Raw genomic sequence first — 24,712 nt, 5'->3', positions numbered from 1 at the left:
TTTCTGCCTCTGTAGTGGCAATCGCCACAAGCAGGCAGAACGCCAGTAATATTCAATCACAAATTGAGTCATAGGAGTCTAACAAGTCTACATCTAGGTGTAGATCAACGCATTGCAAAGGTGAATTCAATCAGTGAGGAATGTTGACAATGGGATATGTGTAGCCTTCCTTGTAAGGGAATCTACCCATGCAGACCTATCTTTGCGACTACAGCTGTAGGATTTAACCGGGCCAAGGCTATAACAAAGGTCACATACGTTGCAGGGCAATAGAGGAATGGGCTCTGTATGACAAAAAAAAATCATTTGTGCCCCTTATGTTGGGAGCAGTTATTTTCAGAGACAAACCATAAATCACTCCCATTACTGAACAACTAGCAGAACACCACCCATATTTTCGCTCAACCTCTGGCATTTGGACCTTTCCACAGAATAGCCGCACAACTCACAAGCAGTATTCCTGGTAAATGTGGCTGACCAGGCTCCTTGGTTTGCTCATGCTAAGGATCTTTTTGGTAGATCAGGGTCGCTCTCTTTTTTGGTACTCTTCATGAAGAAAGAAAAAATGTCACGGGAGACTCGGGGCCGTGGGAGGAGGAGAAATGATCAAGACCCAAGTTGTTTCAAATTGCCCCACTCTGCCTAACTCCTGTAATCCCCAAGACTTCTAAACAGGTTGCATATTCGAGTTGTTCCACGGCCCACTTATTTTATCTGTTGGGGACGGACTGTGGTAGCGGAGCCGCTGTAGTAGCGCACGTTCGTGCCTGTGATACTCTGCCAACCAGGACACCCTTATCCATTGCATTCTGTTTTTTGCCACTGGAAAACCTGACTTGAAACTTTAAACTCCTCTCCTTCCGAGCAGAGGTTTTCGGTCTGCCAGTGATACCACTTATTCGACTTGGTCCACCTTGATCGACCTTGTTGGGGTGTTTGCTGTTTCATTATTCTGCAACGTTGGGTGCTGGTGTACGGCTAGCACCATTTGAAAAGGTTTTAGTTTGCCTTTATGTACACAGCTTGTTGAATTGCTGATACTTTTTATTTTTGCATACTGCTGTCGTAGTTCAACGTGTTTGCTGTTTTATTGTAGTTTCTTATATTTATGCTATTCTTGCCTTGTGTTAAAGTTGCATAATCCAGCAGTTTGCAATAAACTTTAGGGTGAGTTTGATTCTCGTACAAGCTGTGGCAGCTCGCTTGGTAATGATTTCTGTTGATGTACAAATATAACGTGGAGCTTTGTTTTACATATTTAAATGATACAATCATTGTATGTTACAGGCCTCAACCTACCAACACATTCAAGAGATAATAGTTCAGCTCCTTTGTACTGTTAATAGGACTGTCATGATTATGGGCCGAGAGCAAAGTCTTATCGTGAGTAACAGCTTTGAAATTATTTTCCTCCCTGCTGATTTGGCTGCAAAGTGTTCCCTCCTTTTAAAATCTGTTCAGACGTATTGAGAACTTTTAAAGTACCATTTAATGGGGCAATGTTGAACTCAGTTATTTCAGTTTTTTGTTTCAAAATATTGTTGCATGTTTTGTTTCTCAAAAGTAGAAAGCGTGATTATATGAACTGCAAATATAATTTTTTACATACACTGTAAAGTCGTTTATAAATCATAATAATAATGATTTCTAAGCAGCATATTCAATTTGAATACCAATTCGATTTTGAAAAATGACGAAGCTTTTGGGTAAATGTAAAATAATTTCAAGCAGGTACATACTAAATCTTTGGACAGAATGCGTTGATAATGGCTCCCATTTAAGTAAACTTTGCACTACAGTTGGAATTAAAAGAAGTGAAATTGTTCTCATTGGCTTGACTTTCACCTAGTCCACAACTATCTGACTCAAAGTAAGACAGCCTCCCTTGACTCATTTTCTTTTTAAAGTGTGCCTCACAAATGGTCAGGATCTTAAAATGGCAGACCACAGGTAGGCTTGCCTCTTTTGTAGCGTTCATTACATTATGCATCCATTTATTACATGTCTGGCTCACGCCATTGTCATGTACTTTGCATTCTGCAAACAGAATTGAAGGCTTCTACAATGAGCAGGATTTCTCGCCGTTCTCTTTTTTGTGTACTCTGCCTTTAAATGCTGAAATTGGGGACGGTTGGAGGATAATGTTAATCTTAAACATTCACCTACTTTGTTGTCTATCGAAGTGTGCGAGCAGACACTTGAGTGGCTTCAGAAGGGCCTGCTGCCTACCTCCTCTAACATAAAGGCGAGCTCGCACATGTAACCACACGCATATACATCCAACCCTCCATTGTGTGTTAATTAATTTTAACATGGACTAGGCCAGGATAGTATTGAATTGAACCTGTGCCTACTGGTCAGAGGAACGAGACTCACTCAAATTAGAAACATTTCAAGTTCAGCAGTCTCATGGAACATGATCAAAATGTTTTCCTCCAAAATCGCCATGCTGAACCTCAGCTTTACTTCGTATTTATAGTTGGTTGGTGTTTTTGAAGTCAAACTTAAATCTATATTTTGAAACGTGTGTTTTACTACATCCTGGGGACGGTGTACTGCCAATCAATTTTCCTTTGATCAGCAGATTTCCAGCATATGTGGCTGTCTTTCTTCAGTAGTAGTTTCAAGGTAAACTTGTGATCTTAGAAACCAAATCATCTGGCTTAATTTACATATTTTGCGTTTCTTTTAAATATAATTTGAATATTGTGGTACACAACTTATCCTAGACATGTTGTTTGAAACCTGAGACCGCAGTGTGTCTGCAACTGTTCTCTGTAGAAACTAGATAGTTTAGTTAAAATATGCATTTTTAGGAAACAACTTAACTGCCTTAGGTCAGCCATAATGCACGGCGTGCTCTCTAATTCCCATATCAAGTTAATTGATGTATGTTCCAGTGCTTGTACAAATGACTTTCATGCAGTGCCTGTCATTGTCCCCATCCTGTGCTCGTCACTGATATCGAAGTTGTTTTTCTGCTTTTTGTGACATTTTTATGTATTGTCAGAAATGTCTCCTAACCAGGATATTGAAACATACCAATTTATTGCATTTTGATAAAACTCTAAGCTAGTAACATTTTCTACAAATACAGGTTTGATTTTTTTCAACTTTTCTTTAAACTAAGATTTCCGCCAGAAGTTTTGCAAATGATATAGGGAAAATTGTATCAGTAGCTGACTTGCCCTCCATCTTGTCATCCGCTGGAGTTAGATAGAATTTCTTTGCAGTCTTAAATCATGATAGCACTGAACCTTTAGTCACTAAATGTCAGAAGTGCTGATAAACCTTTGATTATAGAACTAATAACATGGCCTTCCCAAAGGAGATTTGAAAGAGCACTTCTGCTACAGCAGTATTTCAGTTGGGGATGTAGGTCTTCTCGGTTAGTTTTTTTAGCCACCTGGCATTTTCTGAAGTTGTGAGATTTATTTATCCATATAATATGCGACACCTAATTTGCTTGCACCACTACTGAGTGTAGCAGTTTATTATTTTTGGTTTGTGCCTTAGTTATATTAAACACCAGACTTCAAGGTCACATTTTAGTTATACAACAAAATCATCTCTGGATTATCACTTTTCCCTGCTTCTACTGACGTGTGTATAGCTGGGTCTAATCTGCGGTGGCATGGTGGGCAAAAGAGTGATGGGTTGGAATGCTACTTTGTTCAATTGCCAGGGGTTAGACAAAGTGTGAGCACTTCTCCCATCACATTTTGTGCGTTTAATGACTCCCATAATATGTCAGGAATTGTCTCTGCTATTTCAGGGCCAGCATTAAACATGGGATGAGCACAGCAAACCATTACACACACACATACTTCCACACAGATACGTACAACCAAGTACCATATGATTATTGGTAAAGGTCTTGGACAATCAATGACCCCGTAAGCATGACACAGATTTTGCCACTGGTTTTGGTGCACTAATGTATATACTGTTCTGCTCGAAAATTGATAATTATAATTTTAGTCCCCAACTCTGTATCAAAATTCATCGATGGTATAAACAGCACTAACTGAATGTATTTGTTTATATAGTCCTTGATCACCCAAAAGCTTCGTGGAGCTAATAAAGAACCATACTGATGACAATTATGCAAATTACTCCTTCTGCTTAGAGCCTGCATTTCGAAAATAAGTGTTTTTATTTCTTTTTTAATTCAAGAAGATCCATCTGTACACAAATGTCATGAAGCAGGGAATTCCAGTGTTCAACCACTACTAAATTATCCTCTACTAGAAATCCGAATACCAACCTGGAGGTTTTGACCAATTACTTTCCAGTCTCCCAAAGTAGGGTAATGCCATGGAAAAGTGTATCTTCTCACAACTAACTGTTTTCACCAACACTGAAAACCTCTACACCACACACCAGTCTGGCTTCATCGCGGGCTACTGCACTGAAAGTGCCTTTATTAACATTACTAGATGATGTCTACTGGATGCTGGATGGAGCGGCTCCTGCTTCCTAGTACTTGTAGATCTCATGCAGTGCTTGACAAGATTGATCACAATCACCTTCTTACTCAACTTGATTGTCAATTTGGAATCCAGGCTTCAGTGCTAAACTGCTTCTCCTCTGTTTTGTCCACACAATCCCAAATAGCAACAATTGAAGGAATTACCTCAGATGCTGCCAACTTCATGAACAGGCTACCAGAGAAATCCAGTTTAGCCTCAACACTTTTCAGTTGCTAGATGGAATGCATTTGTGTGGTATCTGAGGGAATGTGGATCTTAATCCACCCGTTCTGTAACACCCAAATTATCATTCAAACCCTATTTCACTTCATGTCATAATTTTGTTATTTCCGAGAATTTGCCCCATTAAACAAGTACATTAATAGATGCAATTCATTTAAAACTACAGTTAAAATAGATGTTCGTTTATCAAAACAGTATAAAAGTGCAAAAAATCCTTGGATTTAAGTGCATAATTATTTTAAATGATTGCATTTTTTCTTATTTTCACCATGAAAAAATAAGACACAATAGGACTACTTGCATCAGATCTAAGTATTCGGAGAGCATCTCCATTTTGAGTCGTATCTAACATGTGACAAACAAAGACTATACACCTTCTATGTAGGTGGGCATAACCAGTGCAAAACGGAATGTTCCTCTACTCCACTCTTAAGTATATAAACGTGACACATGTCGTTTTGGCAGCTAGAAATGCATGTTGACCATTTACACTTGAAGTAAGAATCCATGTCTGAATTTCAAGTATACCTGTTTGGCAGCCTTTGGGAGAAAATCATCAAGAAAACCTTCAAATTTCAATGTACCCTCGTGCTCAAGAAATTTGTCTAGAATACTATTGTCTTTATGCAATGCTATATCACATGTTCCAAATATTTAGTTTTGACCTCTTTTCACAAGACTGTCATAACTGAATTCAGATTGTCGAAATAAACGCTTAGCCTCAGTTTATACAACCAAACGTTTCAGCCATTGAATCACATACTCAAATAAATAAATAAATAAATAAATACACATACATGTTGTCTGAACTTACTACATTCTGCAGACCTCTTTTGTACGGATTCAGGTCCATTATAGACCAGAGTCTACACCAGTATGTAAGCGATCTAAGTTGTGCAAGATGGGCAACATCCTTTCACCTTATCTAAATATAGAGGGTCTAAAGGTGCCCCCTGGAGCATATTAATGAGACTTTGAAGAAGGTTATTTTCTGTACTAGAAAAGCTGTTTATATTACAAAAGTCCCAAAATTCTACCCCATAAAGAGCTGCACTGAATTCTCTGGCACAGTAAACCTCCAATGCAGGGGAAGCAGACCTAAAAGAGGTTGATCTAAATATCTTCATGACAGGTGAAGAATTATGCTGTAAAGCCATTTGGTCTTTATATTTTTGGGGGTCATGGCTTGGTATCAGCAGTCTTGACACGCAAGTGTTCATAATTCCTCATACTTTCAATTTTGCAATCTTCAGGGCACGTATCACATACTTGTGGAGTGTGAAACACATATTATTGGTCTTTTTCAGATTTATTTACAACTTCTAATTGATATATTTGACCTCCCACCTCAACATTTCCTCAGACTCATTCGTCTTAAAACTGAATTCATATTGCTTTCTCCAAAACATGAAAAGAGATTCAAACAAGAACTGCTAAAACAATTGAGTATTGCACTCTCTCACACTTAGTAACCAATCTAGGGGTAAATCTTGAACTCTCTCTATAACAACTTCTCACAGACATGAAATACCCATAGTGGACAATATTCACCAAAATCAAGTCATTTCTATCACACGGTTTCTACAATCTGCAGCACATGCTTTATCCTTGTTACAGTTGTATTCTGGTAATACATGCAAACTGCAATCTCCCCTTAATACACTCAAAGTTGTTCTCCACTCTACAACTAAACTTTTCTCATCTTTTAGGAGATTTATCAACTTCACTCTTTTTGTTTTCAAGCTATACTGACTCCCTATTGAGGCAAGAGTAAAGTTTAAATTGAGGAGCTAACCTTTTAAAAAATCCACCTGAACTCACCAGAATACCTCTCCAACTCCTCAAATTATCATGAGGGTTTCTCAGGAGTAAAAATTATTTTCTGCTCGAAAGCCAAAGTCTCAGAAAAATGTACACAGTATCACTTCTTATCAGGACCTGCAACTAATCTGTAGAGCTGACTGGGATTGGATTTTAATGACCCCACTTCATGGGCTTCACCTCCTTAAAGAGTGGCAGAAGAGGGAAGCATTTGTTGCAGTTTGTGATGGACTGATGAGTAGAGTTTGAGTTGAGCAAACGTGTTAACTTGTTGACACCTTTTGCCTTACTTGCCTCTATGCAACTGCATGCACATTTCCCCTCACCCTATGCCCCAACATAATAAAATACTATTCCTATAAAATCTTGTACATTGCAGTAAACTTCATGTTGCTAAAACTATCCTGGATAAGTCTTCCACAACCACCTTCAGATCACCACACTGGCAGTCTGAGCTGGACTGTTCCTACGAGAGCAGGACCAAGCCTGATTTGCATATGACTGGGTCAAATTTGAGGAAGGGTGATGGGCAAATAAATGAAAGATTTTAATAATAACCGAGCGATTCACAGTGGTTGTACTATTTGCAAGCATTGCTACCATCTCTTTTTGTCTGTTTGGTTTTCAACGTCATACCAAGAAAACTGTCATAATTCAAACAGACTTGGTCATGTCTTTCTGGCATTTATAGCAGAGCGTAACTCTCAAGACAAATTTCTGACTTCCTATTCTGGCTTACTTTCTCTAATTTCTCTTTGTATCACCTTCGGCTCTATCCCTTTTCCATCTCTCTCCCTCCTTCTTTATCTGCCGTTCTTGCCCATTGTCATCAGCATTTCTACTTTTATCTCTTTCTTCTCCTCCTCTTTTCTCCCCTCATTTGGTTGCCTGTGACTCTTCTCGATCAATTTCACATTTCCCTCCTCTTCTTCCCCCGCATTCTTTTCTGTCCTGATTTATGTGAGGAAATCTGGCTTACATTGGTACTGGATCGGAACAGTCTGTTACTCTTGAGACAAGTTAATAGAAGCAATTAATTAAAGGAAGCTGGTGTCCATTGATTTTATGTATGTTCATTTCAGTAACTTTGTAATTGCTTTGAGCTTATTTCATTATCACTATGATCCTCCGTCCAGAGACCTGTGTAGGCAGTGGTGTTTAGTTTCAAGTGTTGATTATTTTTGAGGTATCAAGGTAAAATAAGGAGACACTGCATACACACTCTGTCGGATAGCATGCTAACCATTGCTATCGGATGAGTAGCAGAATACCGCATTCATGCACCATAGGCCAACAATCCACTGCTGACATTGATTAATATTTCAATAATTATGAAGCGTCATTGTAAATTAAGCAACAAGCTTATATATTAGGTCCTAGTGCCTCACACTAGTCAACTCTACATATTTGATACCAGTTTCAGACTTCCTCTGTGCCATATCCCATCCCAAATTTGAGGTGCTGTTCATAAGTTTTGTTGGCCAGGCTTTTATCTGATTAGGAGAAATGACAGTGCCTTCACAATTGCTCATTACATCAAATTCTAGTACTCAGAAGTGGAACAGCACTGCCTGAACTAGGATCAGATATGTTTTTCAAAGGTAACTCATGAAATTAATGAGCATACCATTTTATGAGTTGCTTCTGTAAAAAGATATTTATTTAGGGACATGATAGAACATATTGTTTTGAAATAGCGGTATGAAAGATTTGAAAAACGAATTAATTAAGCTGTATCTAATTTCCTCAAAACGAAGACTTAGACACAATCATCAAATCTAGTGGAAGGTTTATGAAAGGTATAGTTTAAACATATTTCACTGCAGTAATGTATAAATCCACCATTTACCCAGCAGTCAAGGAAAAGTACATCAGTATATGCAGTGGGCTATTTTTAGTTCTTTTAGTCTATTTAGATCAACACTCATTATTTAACAATTTTTGTATGAGTAGTGTTGGCAATGGCCCTTTTTGCCGGGTTATCCCAAAACCTTTTGCTTCTTCCTCCTTTATTTTTCCTGTCCTGTGGTTGTTGGCAATAGGACTCTGGGCACCTTACCACTGCTGATCAGTGCTAAAGTGCATAGGCGCTCTGTATAAATTGTTACTGTAATTGGTTATCCATGATTGGCATATTTGTGTTACCAGGAAGTCCCTAGTAAAGTGCACTGAGTGTGCCAGGGCTGGTGATTCAAATGCTACTAGTGGGCCTGCAGCACGGATTGTGCCACCCACATGAGTAGCCCTAAAATGGTGTCTCAGGACTCTGACCGCGGTGCCTGTGTACAGTTGCTAACTGCCATGCTGACCTGACCAATGCCCACACTGGCCAGGCCTAACCCTTCCCTTTTTTGTACACATTGGACACCCCTATAGAAGGCCCTAGGTACACCCTGGGCAGGGTGCAGTGTATGCAAAAGGTAGAGCATGTACTAGTGTGTGTGACATTCTCTGGTAGTGAATTACAGCTATTTTCGTTTTTCACTATTGAAAGGCTATCATGCCCATAGGGTATAATAGGGACGGCTGTGTATAATGTTTACCTGCATATCTTCCCATAGGAGCAAGATAGAAAGTTAAAGTCTGGTATCCCTGAACTCAGAATTTAATAACACATCTTTTAGGATGGATGGTTTTTAAATCCTGTGTTTGAAAGCAGCACTTTTAGAAAGTGGCAGTTTTCTTGTCTGACCTTTCTGTGTGCCTTGGCCTGTTTGTGAATTGACTGTCTGTTTTGATAGTGACAGGGGCTGGGGTGGCTCCCAGAGGCTGAGTGAGTCATCCCTGGGCTGAATAGCTCCATCTGCATCTTGGTTGGTGGGAGGAGAAAGCACTTGGGCCTGAATAGGGCTGTGCCTGCCTTCCACAATGCTTGCTTCACCTCCTGCTGGGCAGCTGACGACCCTGTCCCTCACTCTCAAAGGAAGGAAGAAGTCAAGTAAACAAAGAGCTCCAGGACTGGCCAGAACTGGTTCTGACTAAGCCAAGGCCTCTCTGCCCTCAGAGAACAAAGAGAAAAGTGGTATAAAAAGGGTTACCCAGACAACAGAATCAAGAAGGAACCTCTGCCAAGGAGAAAGCTGGAAGACTGAAGAGGAAGGACTGTCCTGCTGTGTGTTTGTGGGCTGACCTGCAGTTGTTTTGCTGCCAAGAAGAGAGGTAGGACTTTGCTGTTGCTTTGTGCCCTTGCTTGAAGAGATCTCCAAGGGCCTGAGAAGAGCTGGCTCCCTGTTAAGAAGTCCCAGGAACAAAAGGACTTCACCAACAGCTTCCCCCAGCTTCCCCTGAACTCTGCTGTATGAGTTCTGCCCTTCCTAGAGAGCTTGATCCAATTGTGGGGCCTCTGGAAGGTGTGCCTGCTGTTTGGGGAGCTGGACAAGGAGAAAAGAAGAAAATCTGCAATTTTCACGCATCGCTCGCTTGCGGAGCGCATCCCCGACAGTGTGAGGAAATTCCTGCCGCCGCGAAGATCGAGGTCGTCGCAGCGCCTGTTGCCGCTGCAAGACCTGATGCATCGTTCGCTTTCAGAACGCATCGCTCCGGTGCGGGAAGATTCCTGTCACTGCGAATATTGTCGCAGAGCCTGTCGTCGCTGGGTGAGGTCGCCGCACCGCTTGCTTGCGGACTGCATTACGTCGCTGGGAACACCGCCGCAGAGCCATCGCACTGAGGGGCCGTGAGAGGAGAAGATCGCTGTGCTGTGCATCGCCGCCGCACCTGAGATCGTCGCCGTCCCGGGGATCGTCGCATCGTGCTTGTGTGAGATGCTTCCTACCGAACCTGCTCACCGGAATCCATACCAGGTATCGCATCCCTCCCCATACAGACTGGATTCGTCGCAACACGCCCGCTGCGTCCAGTGGAGCTGTCGCATTGCCTCCCCAGGGTCTCAGGAGTGACGCATCGCTTATTTTTCAATGCTGCAGCTTCCATTTGGAACTTTTGTCGCATCTACAGGTACTTTGGACTAAATGTGATGCAACTGTGGATTATTTTTACGCAAACCCTAGAACTCTTTTAAAATCATATTGAACTGTGTATGTTGGATTTTTGCCGTTTTGGTCTTGTGTAGTTTAGATAAAGATACTTTATTTTTCTAAGCTGTTGTGGAGTCCATTTGTGGTGTTTTCACAGTGTTACTGTGAGTGTTGGTGCAAATACTTTACACATTGCCTTTGATAAGCCTGTCTGCTCATGCCAAGCTACCAAGGGGGTGAGCAGTGGTTATCTAAAGAGCGTATTCCCCTTACCCTGACTAGAAGCAAGGGTCCCTATTTGGACATTGGTACCTACCTCTGCCAACTAGAGACCCCCAGATCTAACATGTAGCATAAGTAAGTTTGTAACCATTTCTTAAATTTGTTTTAAGAACAGGAGCAGATCATAGCTCACTCCTGGTTAATACCAGTTTGACCAAGGCAACTTCAAATGAATGACATTGTAGATATTCCAGAGGAGAAGTTTTTTGCACAGTCTAATCATAGAAGTAATAGCTATCAGCAGGCTTAGTCCATACCAGGGCCCTTTTAGTTTTGTCTATAGCACGTGATGGACCGCCGCTTAATCATAAGGTAGATGCCAACATTGATTTTAATGCTTCTAAATTACTTTGAAGCCTGTAAAAAATGGACTCATAGTCAATTTGATTGGCAGTTTTACAAGCAAGTTCCATTTCCTTTCATTCCCTAGTTGTTCTGAAGTCCATTAGATCCTTTTCACTCTAATATGGTCTGTAATTACCTCCCAGGACTGATTCAACCTACTCTTTGACCCTTTTCAAACTGGCCTACGGCCAGGCAAAGACATTGATTTGGTGTAGGTGGTGTTGTAGCATTACTGGGCCCATTAAAGTTTTCTCTTCCCTCTGTCAGATATTTTTTCCCCACTCTCTTTGTCCTCCGATCTACCTTGTTTTGTGCCGATAGGGTTTGCCTATATTTGTCCCAACAGTCATCGAATGAGGACCAGCAATTCGATAACTGTATTACAAACTTGAAATTAAGCTCATGTAAATTACTCTCAAAATGATGTTGTAAAGATAAAGGATTATCACAGCAAGTTGAAATCTCTTGAAGAAACGTAGGCGAGTCAAAAGCTCAGTGTAAGCTATACCAACTAATTACATTAGTATTTGATGCTCCGACATCTCTCTAAATGATCCTTTCCTAATCATTGATTTTCCCATTTTAAGAATGCACATTCACTTGAATAGAAATTATCATAATAGCTGAGTTGATATGTAAATATTAGTATAGTTTATCAAAGGTTAAGGTAAAATAAACGCATCAGTGAATTTGCATCAGGTTATAAGATAACTTGGTCACATTCTAAATAGATAAACCAAAGCTCAAGAGTTCAGGAAGGAACATGCTCAAGCAATCTCCCAGCCAGGAAGAGACCACAAGGCTCGTATGGTGTAAGCGCCAGTTCGGAAAGCAAGCCAGGTGAGTCCGTATCAGGCAAGTTCAAAATTGCCAAGAAAGTCCCGCAAGTCTCTGTTACAGGATAATCAATAACCCATCCATCACCATCAGCATGTGTGTTCGCGCCAACCTGCAATTGCCAACCAGTTCTTTTATCTGTTCAATTGGGCAATGTTATATTGTTAACGTTCCGGGGGTTACACCTCCTGGAGTCCCCTCATCTGATCAGACCACTCAGTTTATTGGTCAGATTGTATAGGATGAGTGTCAGGCAACATAAAGAAGACACAGAATGTAGAGAAATAGGTGGGACAATTATGCAGTCCTTAAGCAATCCAATATGCGAAACATCAGGAAAATGCCCCTTTAGCAAGAGAATATACGGAGTTCAAGAGGACAGTTTCTCAGACAGCTGTTTAGGATTCGAACAAAAAAATATAGCAAAGTGTCTTGTACAGTACATGAGAACTCAGGAAAGAAAATACTGTTTCACGTTATTGGTTATATTGAGGAATTCTCTCATGAGCAGTAGACTCAGCAAGTCAAAAGACTTCACATATTCAGGCAGGCCCACATTAAATTGCGCTAATGTAACATAAAATATATATAATTATTGGACATATGTTCATCAAGAATATAAAGATGTCATGATTATAGTATAACTCTGATGCACTTGAAATCATTTAGTATAGCTACAAATAACATGTGTCCGTATGGTACACCTCTACTATTCAAATGCACTAACGTGTAAATATATTTTAAACCATAATATTAGAAATTCGTGTTAGCTGTATAACATCAGTACATGTGTAAAATACAATATGTAAAAGTTTCACAAATGCATCATCAATTGAGATTGTGTTTTCCTATGTTTCTTTTGTCATTTCAGTGCACACTTCTACATCTTTTTTGCATGCTTTTACAATGCAGTCATCACAATTTTCGTATCTTGTTATATTCTCTTGAATGTGTAATAGGTGCATGTTTATTATTTTTCTCAGAAATGTTATAATTTGGTTTCTTATGGCCTTGAACGTTTATACGTGATTCCTTCTGCAACAGTGGTTTTAGACAACAAGCTGTGACTCTTTGTTAGCCACACCATTTCGTAATGTCTAATTTGACATCTTTCTCTTCTGGAGCCAATAGCCCTCAGAGGCACAATTCATCTCTTCTTTTATTTTGCTATTACCTCTAATGGGTTGCTCTTACTCACACATGCTCACTCTTGTGATTCACCCAGGAGACTGCCATAACATTTATTCTGAGAGTGCTGTTATTCTAGCTTTTTCCCACTTAAAACATCTACAACTTCAAATCATTTTCCTGGGTCAATTAAATTGCCCCAATTTTTTTCAGATTATTTTAGGTGCTCTTAAGCGTTGGCATGTGTGGATACTCCCATTTTGGTGTTGTTTGCAACCTCTGACTCGTGGCTCTCACCCAAGTTCTTCCATAAGCCTCACTTATGATAATATCAATGTGTCTCCACTTGCAGCAACTTTGTCATTTGAAGGATTACACATTAGTGTTATTTCACATGTGACAAACTGATTCTTAGTGGAATTAAATGAGTCCATAAGCTACACCATGTCTTTGGCTTTGTTCGTTTTTAGTGAGTTTTCCTTTAATTAATGTCAACCAGGCATTTGCAAAGGCAAACTGTGTGACTTTCATATTCAGCTATACCAATCCTATTGCTTTTGCCAATGATTGTTTTGTTATTATAGCAAACACAGTGGCGATAGTGGTTTAATATTGGTGGCTATGGTAGTAGTAATGGTCGTGGTAATCGTGCTGGTGATGGGTAGTAGTAATAGTGATTGTGGTAACAGTGGTGGTAATGGAAAGGCAGGTAGTTGTAATTTTGGCAGTTTTAATTGTGACGTTAATAAACGAAGGGGCAATGTTGGTGGGGAATGGCACTGTTAATGATGATAGGTATGCCATTCTACAATCCACTAAAAGCGTCTCCCCGCTTGATCCAGCTCCGCTACATATATTAAAGTTAGTCTCACCCTCCATCATCCCCCCTATTATCAACCGGATTAACGCCGCTCTAGCACAGGGCACTGTTCCCCTTAACTGGAAGAGGGCCATAGTAAAAGCACTTCTAAAAAAGCCCCACCTGGATCTTACAAATCTAAGTAATTACCGTCCCATCTCTCTCCTGCCTGGGGTCAGTAAGGTGGCAGAAAAAGTTGTCAACTGCCAGCTATCCGCCTTTCTTGAATCCAGTGACTCACTCCACTCCTCACACACAGGCTTCCAGCCCGGTCAGAGCACGGAAACCGCGTTGCTTGCAGCTGTGGAAGAGGCAAGAAAGATCCTTGACTCAGAAGCATCCTTAGCTGTGATCCTCCTGGATCTAAGCGCAGCCTTTGACACGGTGAACCACAACACCTTGGTTCACCGGCTCAGGGGAGTGGGAGATGCCGGTACTGCCCTGTCCTGGCTGAAATCCATCCTTCAGTACAGAAGCTTCCAAGTTCTTGAGGGCAACATTGTATCCCAACCTACTCCGCTGCACTGTGGAGTTCCTCAGGGCTCTTACCTGAGCCATACACTTTTCAATGTTTACATGTCCCCCCTGGAGAAAATAGTTACCCCCTACGGGATCAAACTAGTCACTTACGCAGACGAGACCCAGCTGATCATATCTGAATCATCTGCATCGCTCCCCTGAAAACCTATGTTCCTGTCTTAAAGACATCACCATTTGGATAACCAATTTCCACCTCAAACTGAACAGTGGAAAAACAGAGATTATGGCATTAGGCAACCAATCTAACTTCTCACCCGAGACCATGTGGCCACCCTGCATGGGACCAGCACCTATTCCTAGAGAAGACATAAAAAGTCTGGGAATATGGCTCGACCACGACCTCACGTTTAAAACCCAAGCTAGGAAAATGGCGGGCATCTGTTTTGGTCTCCTCCGAACAACAAGCAAAATCCTCCCCCTCCTACCCCATGACTCCAGAAAACTTCTCATCCAGGGGTTTATCCTGTCCAGACTGGATTACGGCAATGCCTTATATTTGGGTGCCCCCAAAACAGTCATTGCCAAACTCCAGGTCATTCAGAACTCGGCAGCCAGGCTTCTCACAGGCACAAAACACTGGTGCTCAGCTATACCCTCCTTAAGATCGCTCCACTGGCTACCCATACAGGAGAGAGTCCATTTCAAATCCTTGTGCACCTCTCACAAGATCCTTCACGGCAAAGGCCAATAGAAACCTCCGGTCTGACCGCTTACATTTAGCCTTCACGCCCAGAATTAAGAAGGCATGCACAGGGGGGCGTCTCTTTTCCTACATCGCTCCTAAGCTTTGGAACGCCCTGCCTCTTGCCATCCGCAGCGAAGCCAACCTCCTATCCTTCCGAAAACTTTTGAAAACGTGGCTGTTCCTTTAAACCCCATCGTTCCCGCTAGCACATTCTCCAGTGCTGGGACGCCCCCGGGTAGCCATGCGCTTTATAAATCCTCATTTCATTTCATTTCATTATGCAAGTATGCTAAACAGAATTCAATGTGGGATGATTGAATGTACTTTTCAGATGTAAAACATCTCTCATGCATGACACTGTAACCACTTCATAGCAGGTGGAATGATGCATCAAACAGCCAGTAGCATCCGGTGAGAGAGCGATTCCTCTGGAGAGAAACCAAAGCCCACTCCTTGTCTATTTCAAAGAATTGCTAACAAAAGGTCATTAGCTGAAGCTGTTTGTAGGAAGACCTATATAGCAGAGGTACTTGCGCTTAGGATGTTAAGAATGGCCTGTGGATACTGCCCTCTTGATTTTTGCTGCTAGCCCCCAAATATCTCTACTGTTGGGAAACTAGTCTATCAGTATCTACTTCCCATTCAAGCAGTATGACATTCAGTTTTCTACATTTGTTTTCCCTTTTGCTATGTGTAGAGCTTCTCCAAACAATACGTGTGCACGTCCAAAGAGTGTAAGTCGACCTGTACCAGAAATTGAAAATGTGTGTAAAAATATGGAGATAAACGTTACGTAATATTTTGTCATTGCAATTTTACAATCATCAAAGTTCACTTCCAACACTGAAAAGTGTTATTCATTATATTGCTTTCAATTTAATTATCTGCCCTAACATTGTATACAACATTACTGCTAGAAATGCCTTGTTTAGAAACTATAACACTTTTGCAATAAAATAATAAGTGAACAATTGTACTGACACACTTTTGTCGAACACTTTGGAAGAATATCCAAACCCTGATTTTCTGCAACGCCATATCCTCAGGTGGTTGCTCCAAACCAAAACCGTATGAAAATTTTGCTGAATGTATGCTTACCTTGGTATGCTTTTATTTTTATTGTTGGATTTTTAATTTGTATGTTTGTCAACGACTTACAATAACAATCTTGCAAGATTTCCATCAGTGCAATACATTACACAGATATGTTAGTTTGCACAGATTCCTGAAGGTGAAAATGTCTCTATAGTTTTAGACTGGAAAGTACATGACAGTAGACTGGATTATGATGGTATAAATACTCTAATGATCAATATGAATATCACTGAACCCCGGTCCTAGTGCTGGATTCATCCTATACATGAGTCCCTCTGGTCTAATATTAAGATATCGATGGAACAAATCCATATACTTGTCACCATAGAAGTATTAGTGGTACCAGCCCTGTCTTAATAGCCACTTGACAGTACCTTCAAGTGGTCTCAATCAGTCCATAGTGTTGTCATTTTGATCATTAGATCATTTGCATTGTTAGAGAGCACAATAGACTTTTTGATTCAGACAAGAGTTGATGACGGGAGGTCTTTTCTATTGGACAAATTAGGAAAGCAAAGAGAGACCGTTTCCTGATATTGCCCTTTAACAGAGGAGGATCTATTGGAGCTCGATAATCTTAATATCAACATCGCCATTGGATGTCATTTGAAATTATGTGGGAGAAAGATGTATGTAATCCACTGACAGGCACAGACAGAATATAAAAGCAGAATTTCCAGTAGTGGCCAGTCTTTATATGGGATACAATACTGTCATATACCCCTGTTGAAACAATAAAAAGATTTGCTGGTTTTAGAAAGAATAATTATTACGTCTAAATTGTTCTCCGCTATTTTATTGTTTTTATTGTCTCATTTTCATCATTTTGTTTTGTGATGTATATGTTTTTAACATAACGATGTTCTTTGATACAAAATATAAATATGAAATTATGTTTATATAAGAGGATTGAAGACATATATTTTTTCCATAACCTCACTGGTACTTGGAGGTGGTGTATCGTTTGGAATGTGTCCGGTATGTATAGTAAAGATGAGTGATTCATGTGTTCATCTTAAGGGGAATCTTGCAGTTCCAATGTGAAGTGGGCCCTTGCCCCTTTGGTGTGTGGGGGCCTTCTCCTTTGTGTATCTCTTAAAATACTTTGTTATGCTATGATATGTTATAAAATTCTTCTAAAGCGCACCTCCACCGGCCTGCTTCATGGCGCTCTATCTAGGACTAACAGAGCCCACTTGGAGTTTATTTATATGTTTTGGTAAACAGCCATGTCTTAAGGGATTTTCTGAAGATCTGCAGGTCAGTACATGATCTAATATCCAAGGGAATGGAGTTCCATAGTCTGGGTGCCAAAGTTGCAAACCTGCAGTCCCCTTGTCGCTTCAGCTTGAAGGCTGGAGTTGCCAGGAGATGGAGGTGAGTCGGGCATAGGTTATATGAGGGAAGGTACCTTTGGATAAGGCTTTCAATGAATTTGGGGCACTGACCATGTAATGCTTTAAAGACCAGACATCCTACTTTAATGGCACAGGGCTGAGGAATAGTGAGCCAGTCTAGCTTCCTCAGAAGTGGGGTAACGTGTTGCCGCCTGGGTTGCTGGTGAACCAGTCTGGCCGCTTGATTCTGCACCAGCTGTAGATGTTTAGTTAGAAATAGTGGTAAACCAAGATAGACTGAGTTGGCATAGTCTAGATGGGATATAATCATGGCTAACACTACCTGTATCAATGCTTCATGAATGAGTAGCCTACTGATCTTTCTGATCTTCCATTGTTGGAAGAAACAGGTAGAGATCACGGAGACGATTTGGGATTTTAGAGACGGTCGTTGTTTAATGTGAAAACCAAGGCTTTTCACGGAGGGAGAAGGGATGGGGGGGAGCCTAGGTCCACTGGCCAGAAGTGTGGGCCACAGAGGTTGTGGCTGCCACCCGTGAGGACCAGTTCAGTCTTGCCTGGATTGAGCTTTAAGTGATTGCAATCCATCCAGTGACGGATGTGCAGCATGGTTGACTGAAATTCAAGAGCTGATTGGGGGGATTTTGTCGCTGGTGAACATTAATTGAAGATCATCCGCGTAGTTGAAAGTGTTTTTTTTCCTTTCTTTAAGAGAACGGATCAGGGGAAGGCGGTAGAGATTAAACCAAAGGGGGGAATGCAAGGAGCCCTGCGGAACACCGTAAGTGGTTCCCAACTTTGGTGCCGTGAACTGGGCTTTGCAGACTGACTGGGAGCAGTTCTCTAAGAAGGAACAGATCCAACTGAGGTCGTCTGTGGTGTCAAAGGCTGTGGAGAGATCTAGCAACACCAGGGCCTGAGGGGAGCCCTGTCGGCTTTCTCTCGCAGTTGAATGTGCAGGGTGGAACCCTGCTTGGTGTGAGTCTAAGTCGTTGGATTGTTCAATGAAGTTGGACAGGCACTTAGCCACATGGGCTTCCAGTACCAGGTAGGGGAGTAAGGAGATTGGACGGTAATTTGAAAGGATCTGAGGGTCAGCCCCTTGTTTCTTCAGAAGGGGAACAACAATAGCCTCTTTAAAAGCCTTGGGGACATGGCCCTGAGATAAGGACTCATTTAATAGGGAGAGGAAAGGCCCTGGAAGGCTGGTGAAGACATCTTTTAGGACGTGGGGAGGGCACCAGTCTGTGGGTGCACCAGATTTCACTATAGACATAAGGTCCTAGAATGCCTGTATACTTATGGCCAGGAGTTGCTCAATGGAGCATGAGTTTCCAGGCATAAGGGGGAATACCTCGTGGGAGGGGTGTGTGGGAATGCTGGATTTGATGGCGGAGATCTTTTCGATTAAGAAGTTATTCAAAGAGTAGCATAGTGCTTGGGTTGGTATGACTTTTGTAGTAACTCTGTCTGAGTTGGACAGTTCATTTACAATTGAGAAGATCTCCTTAGATCTGTTTTTGGAGGTTATGATTCTGGAAGAGAAGTAAGCGGCCTTAGTGGTTAAGATGGCCTTTCTATATTCTCTTATAGCCTCCGAGTAGATACGTTTTCCTTCAAGGGAATAGTTCTGTCTCCACTTCCGTTCCAGTTGGCGAAGGGCCAGTTTGGGGATTTTTAAGTGAGTGGAGAACCATCTCTGTGCATCGAGGCGACGGGCCAGGTTTATATTTTTGAGTGTGGCATGTTTAGTACTGGCTGCTAATAGCCAGGTAGAAATAGTTCTCTCGCTGACATTGATGTTAGATTCAATGATTGGGGCTGTGTTAGCCAATGTGTTGTGGAATAGATTTTTATCAACGGTATTCCAACGGTATTCCATTTCCTAACCATCTTGGCTTCGGTAGAGTTCCTAATGGTGAACTTTATTAAATGGTGGTCTGACCATATACAAGGTAAAATCAAGAGTGCAGATATGACTAAGCTATTGGTCCATACCTGGTCCAGTATATGCCCCTTGATGTGCGTGGCCGAGAATACCGGTGAAGTTTAAGTTGGTGAGTAACTCGGTTATCTCGGCGGAGTGGGGCCCGCCTCAAATATCGTTTGACCAGTAGTTAAAGTCACCTATCAACAGGATTTGGCGTGGTTAGTTGCCAGATTGGCTACTTGTTCCCCCAGAGAGTGGAGGAACCGGGCATGTGCTGGGGGGGTCTGTAAAGTAATACACAGATTAGGGGGATGAAACAGACTCCAATTTAATTAGAACATTTTCAGTGGTAGGGAGACAAAGTGGGAGAAGAGCTGTGAATTTGAGGTCCTGGCGAATGATTGCCACCACGCCTCCGCCTATTTTGCCTGGTGGGCAGTTCATCTGGAGAATGTGAAAATCATTTGCTAATGCAGCCAGGATGTCAGAGGTTGAATCTTGAGTAAGCCAAGTTTCAGTTAAAAGGAGATTGTCAGGTTACTCTGAAACCAGAAGAAGGAATATTTCAAACTTGTGTTTGACTAAGGAATGGGTATTTAAATAATCCTGTCTCTGTGGCTGGTTAGTGCAGTGTGTGCGGTGTGCGAATTCAGGAAAGAACAGCCGTTGTACCATAATCTGGTTTTGAGTCAAAATGCGGCCGACGGCGGGATTGAGTGGATGCTTGGATGACCGGAACATTTTTAGTTCCTGTGAGGTATATTTATATAATTGGGCATGGTGACTGGCCCCAGGCCTGGACGTCCACGGACGGGCGCAGACGGGCTTGCCTTTGGCGCGCCGCCAGTGCATCTGCTGCGCTCCCGCACTATGACCAGCATTAATGGCCTGTAGCAGTCTAGGCTCCGCCCTTCTCCCTCCGTGGTTAGTTGCTCCAGATGGGAGTAACCAGGAAGCAGCTCGGGAGCCTAGGACGCTGCTCACACTTTGCAGCAAATCCTGTAATGTTGGTATTTTACATTAAAAATGCATGAAAGCAAATTCAGATTCACACAGTTTTAAAAAGACGTGGCAAGATAAATTGTAAATAACTGTCTTTTTCCATCTCCATTCTTACAAGGCTCCACTACTGCCACATACACCTACGACATACACACTTTTTATATTAAAGTAACTGATATTAAGTAAACTACATTTAACATTATCTATAAATGCTTGGTAAGTTCATTTCATCATGTTTTTCGTCTTTTCATACACAAAACTTTAAATCGCGGATGTTTGCCTTTTTCCTTCTTATCTTGCTCCATGCTTTCTGGTGCTAGCAGCTGCTCATTAATTACACACACAAACCCACACACTCTTTCTATCCGATATTTTTTTTGTCCCAAAAGAACTCTTGACTTCAGGCCATATTCATACAGTGCAGCACAACATGACATGCACCTCCGTGTGAACAACAGTGTTCAGCAGTGTTCGCTTTCAGTGCTGTCGCCCTTGTGTTCTAGTACAGGGAAGACAATGAGACACCTGTTTGCTTCTTTAATTGGAAAACACACACATATTATAATGGTTCAGTGGGCCCCTTGGACCTATGGGGCCCAGACCAACCACACATGCTGCACCAATGAACAATACACCCAGTTCACTCTTACATTATTATTCTTCTTTTCATAAAACTGTCCATGATACTGCATGTGTTTTACTGCTATCTCCCTCATGTGTTTTTTCAACCCCCTCCTGTTGTGCTACACCTGTCCAATTCTCAGCCCTTTCATAATGCTTCACCCAGCTGCCCATCTGTTGCTTTATCTCGCCAGCATTAATCCTGTTAAAAAATGTCACTTTCGTCCCATCATTTCAAGTCATCTTTTATACATTCCAACACAACAATCAAAAAGAACCTTCTTTGTACACTCTGTCACTTCAAAACCTCCATATTTACACAGAACGAGTTCGCAGTCCATATGGCTCTTTCACACTCCACATCCTTTGCACAAATGTTGTCTCGTCGATATTCAGACAAGACCTTTTGGCTTCAGCTCCTTCACATCTACATTCCACAACTGCCGCTGGCAGCTCTTCATTCCAAGGATCTCTGCCTATGAAGTGCTGCTTCCGCTTGAACCCTATAATAATAAGGCAACAACTTCAATTGCCATTCAACTGCAATTGTTGCCGGCGCCACATAGTTTTCGGTGTCAACTATTAACACTTTCCAATCCATAATAACAAACCTTCACAAAAATGAATCCTTGCGTTCAAACACTTTCATACGGTACAAAATATTTACCAGCAGTCTTACACGTACCCGTCAAACATAAAATGCACGATTACATTCAGAGTCAACGCTTCTCTTTGACATTACATGCAACCTTCATTTATACACTCACAAAATGCCACGTTCTGATTTCTCGGACTTTCAATCTCTCCAACCGCCCTTCTCTTGCTCTTTCTCACCTGGGGTCAACTCTAATTCTATCCCATATGTTTTATCATATTCCATAAAACCTCTAGTCTTCAATCCACATACTTATAGTGCACCCCAACCACAACATGCGGTGTGTGTGGTGTGCGCAACATTGTTCTCGTTCAGTTGTGTAGCCAATGTGCCGTGGGCCCTAGTGCATGGAAGAAAACAGACCCACTGCCTGATGTTTTTATTGGCAAGCACACACATGATCAGGGTTCATTGCGCCCCTCAGACCTATGGGCTTCAGTACAAACACTGCTTGACCAATGATTAAGGTGAGATTGCTACAAAAATATACCAAAATAATAGTGGCCACCATTGGTGAAATAAATAGCTAAAAAGGTGGTCTATGTTTGCAAATTGGGGCAGTTTTGAACTTGTATAGGAAAGAAGGTATGGAAGACTGCATGGATTTTAACTTTCTGAAGGTAATGTGTATTTTAATGTCTGGGAAAATCAACCATAGAAGTTGGCCCAGCAGACTATAAATCAGGTCTACAAATAGGCAAATAGGCAAAAAACGTCCCACACATTGACCAGTCAGGCCACCCTCTCAGGCACTGCCTGATTGCCCTACAGGCCAGTCCAACCCTGTCAATGATTCAATTACTCATTCTCTCAAAACATCATAGCAATAATTAAAATACATTAATTTCAAACACTCAAACATATTAACACAAGTATTAGGTAAACTTCAAGCACATTTCAGGTGACACCTATGGGCTTTGCCAATGCTTGTTAATTCTCGGAGTTTGTCTGAAGCTTTGCTGAAAGATCTGGTACCTCTTTGTTCCACTGGCAAACTGTGTAATCGCGTTTGAAATGTTTGTGCCATTAGTTTCGAGCACACTGTGTTGTAGTCGTCCGTTTTGCCTCATTTAGCAAGTTCTCTATTTAAGACTGTCAGCCATGAAGTGAGCACAGTAATTTGCAGTGAAATAATAGTTAAGCCTTTTATTAATTGTTTGTGACATGGTTTGATTATTTTCTGTCAGTTTTCCTTTTGTAATTGAGTCTGTAAGACATATACGTTTCCTTTCCAGTTTTCTCCTCCAATCCTCATCAATCTGAGTTAAAATCTCAGACTGTATTTGGAGCTACTGGTAAACTGGAGAAGTGATTTACAGTCAATAGCTTCCCAGTACATTATGGCGTCAGTAGTGCTGGTGTGTACGTAGATAAAGCCAAGCCTGAAGGGCATACTATTTTCTCAATGTTGTTACATGGTTACAGTTTAAAGGTTGATAGTCAGGTTTTATCAGTTCTTTTTTTCTTTTTTTTTAAACTTTATTTTGATATTTTCAGTTACAATACATTCTCAACACGCATTGAGTCGTACACATTTCATGGTTTTTAAGGCATGAATACAGTAGTTGATCCATAGCACAGTACTATATAAAGAGACATTAGAGATATAGCAATTAAATCGACAGCATACGAGAGAATAGCACATCTCTAAGTCCCGCTTCCCATGTTGCCAATCTATTGCACGAAATAGGGGTCCTGTCTCAGCGAGCCAGGCCGAGGGGCGATGTATGAGAGGGGCCCAAATATCCCTGGGACGTGAGGCGAGTGGCAGCAGTTCAGCATAGGTACTCAGCTGTTCCTGGCAATATGTAAGGTCATGTATCCAATCCTTAAATTTGGGCGCTCTGCCTCTGCCCCATCTACATGCAACTAGTCGTTTGGCCACTAAGAGGGCTAGTGCGATAAATTTGCGGTATGTCGCCTGTAGGGGTTCTACATATCCCAAAAGGGCTAAAACAGGGGAGGGAACTAGGTCAACATGAATCATTCTGGATAAGGCTGAAAACACCTGGTCCCAGTACTGACGTACTTCCCCGCACCCCCACGCTAGATGTAAAAAATCTGCTCCCTGGGCGTGGCATCTATCACAAGTGTCAGACGTACGAAGCTTGAATCTGAGCATGCGGACAGGGGTGTAGTACAATCTGTGTATAAATTTATAGTGGAGGATCCTAAACCTGCTGCTAGCAGAGATGCGCTCCGTCTGTTGGAGGCAGAACACCCACTGTTCGTCCGTAAGCGGCGTGTCCAATTCTCGGTCCCATCGCAGTTTAGCAGGTAAAGACGGGTAGTCTATCTGTGTGTGTACTGACCTATAGATCGTAGAGACAAGCTTACAAGGGGTGTCATTTTGAAGTAGGAGCTGCAGAGGCGAGAACGTCAGGGGTTCATGTGGAAAGTCAGGTGTAAGGGCCTTCAGTCTCTGGCGAAGTCTAATGTATAGGAAGACGTCCAGCGGTGTCGGTTGTATGCCCTCAAATAAATGGTCCATGGAACGGAATGTGCCATTATGGTACAGGTCCCCCCATGTTGCGACATGTATGTTATGTATCAACCTGCGAAAGCCCGCTTCCTGTAGCAGGGGCAAACGCGGGTGGTAAGCCAGAGGTAGCAAAGGGGCATAGAGCATTACAGCCTCCAGTTTAGCAGTAAGTCGGCACCACGCTGTCACAGTGCTCAATACCTTAGTAGGTGTTTTATCTCTACCCGGTACCAAGGCATAGAACGCCCCTTCTATCGGGATAGGATGGGCCAGCCAGTGTTCAACCACTAGTTGGGGCATGTATCGAGGTTGGCGTACCCAGAAATATGCATAATGAGCTTGTGCTGCTAGGTAATATAATTCAAAATTCGGTATACCAA

At 41.8% G+C, this 24,712-nt stretch overlaps 1 protein-coding gene across 2 annotated transcripts in view; it reads left to right on the top strand.

Moving 5' to 3' along the window:
• Positions 1 to 24,712, top strand: part of DOCK2 (dedicator of cytokinesis 2) — a 2,042,522-nt gene that overhangs the window by 1,046,239 nt on the left and 971,571 nt on the right. For both annotated transcript variants that reach the window (XM_078653374.1, XM_078653373.1), the window contains exon 27: positions 1,288 to 1,383. In XM_078653374.1, coding sequence (XP_078509500.1) covers positions 1,288 to 1,383 — 96 coding nt within the window. The remainder of the gene's footprint in view (positions 1 to 1,287; positions 1,384 to 24,712) is intronic.

The sequence above is a fragment of the Lissotriton helveticus genome, chromosome 7, assembly GCF_964261635.1.
Source record: "Lissotriton helveticus chromosome 7, aLisHel1.1, whole genome shotgun sequence".
NCBI lineage: Eukaryota > Metazoa > Chordata > Amphibia > Caudata > Salamandridae > Lissotriton > Lissotriton helveticus.
Note: the sequence above shows the minus strand (reverse complement) of the source record. Positions and strands in the feature narration are given on the sequence as shown.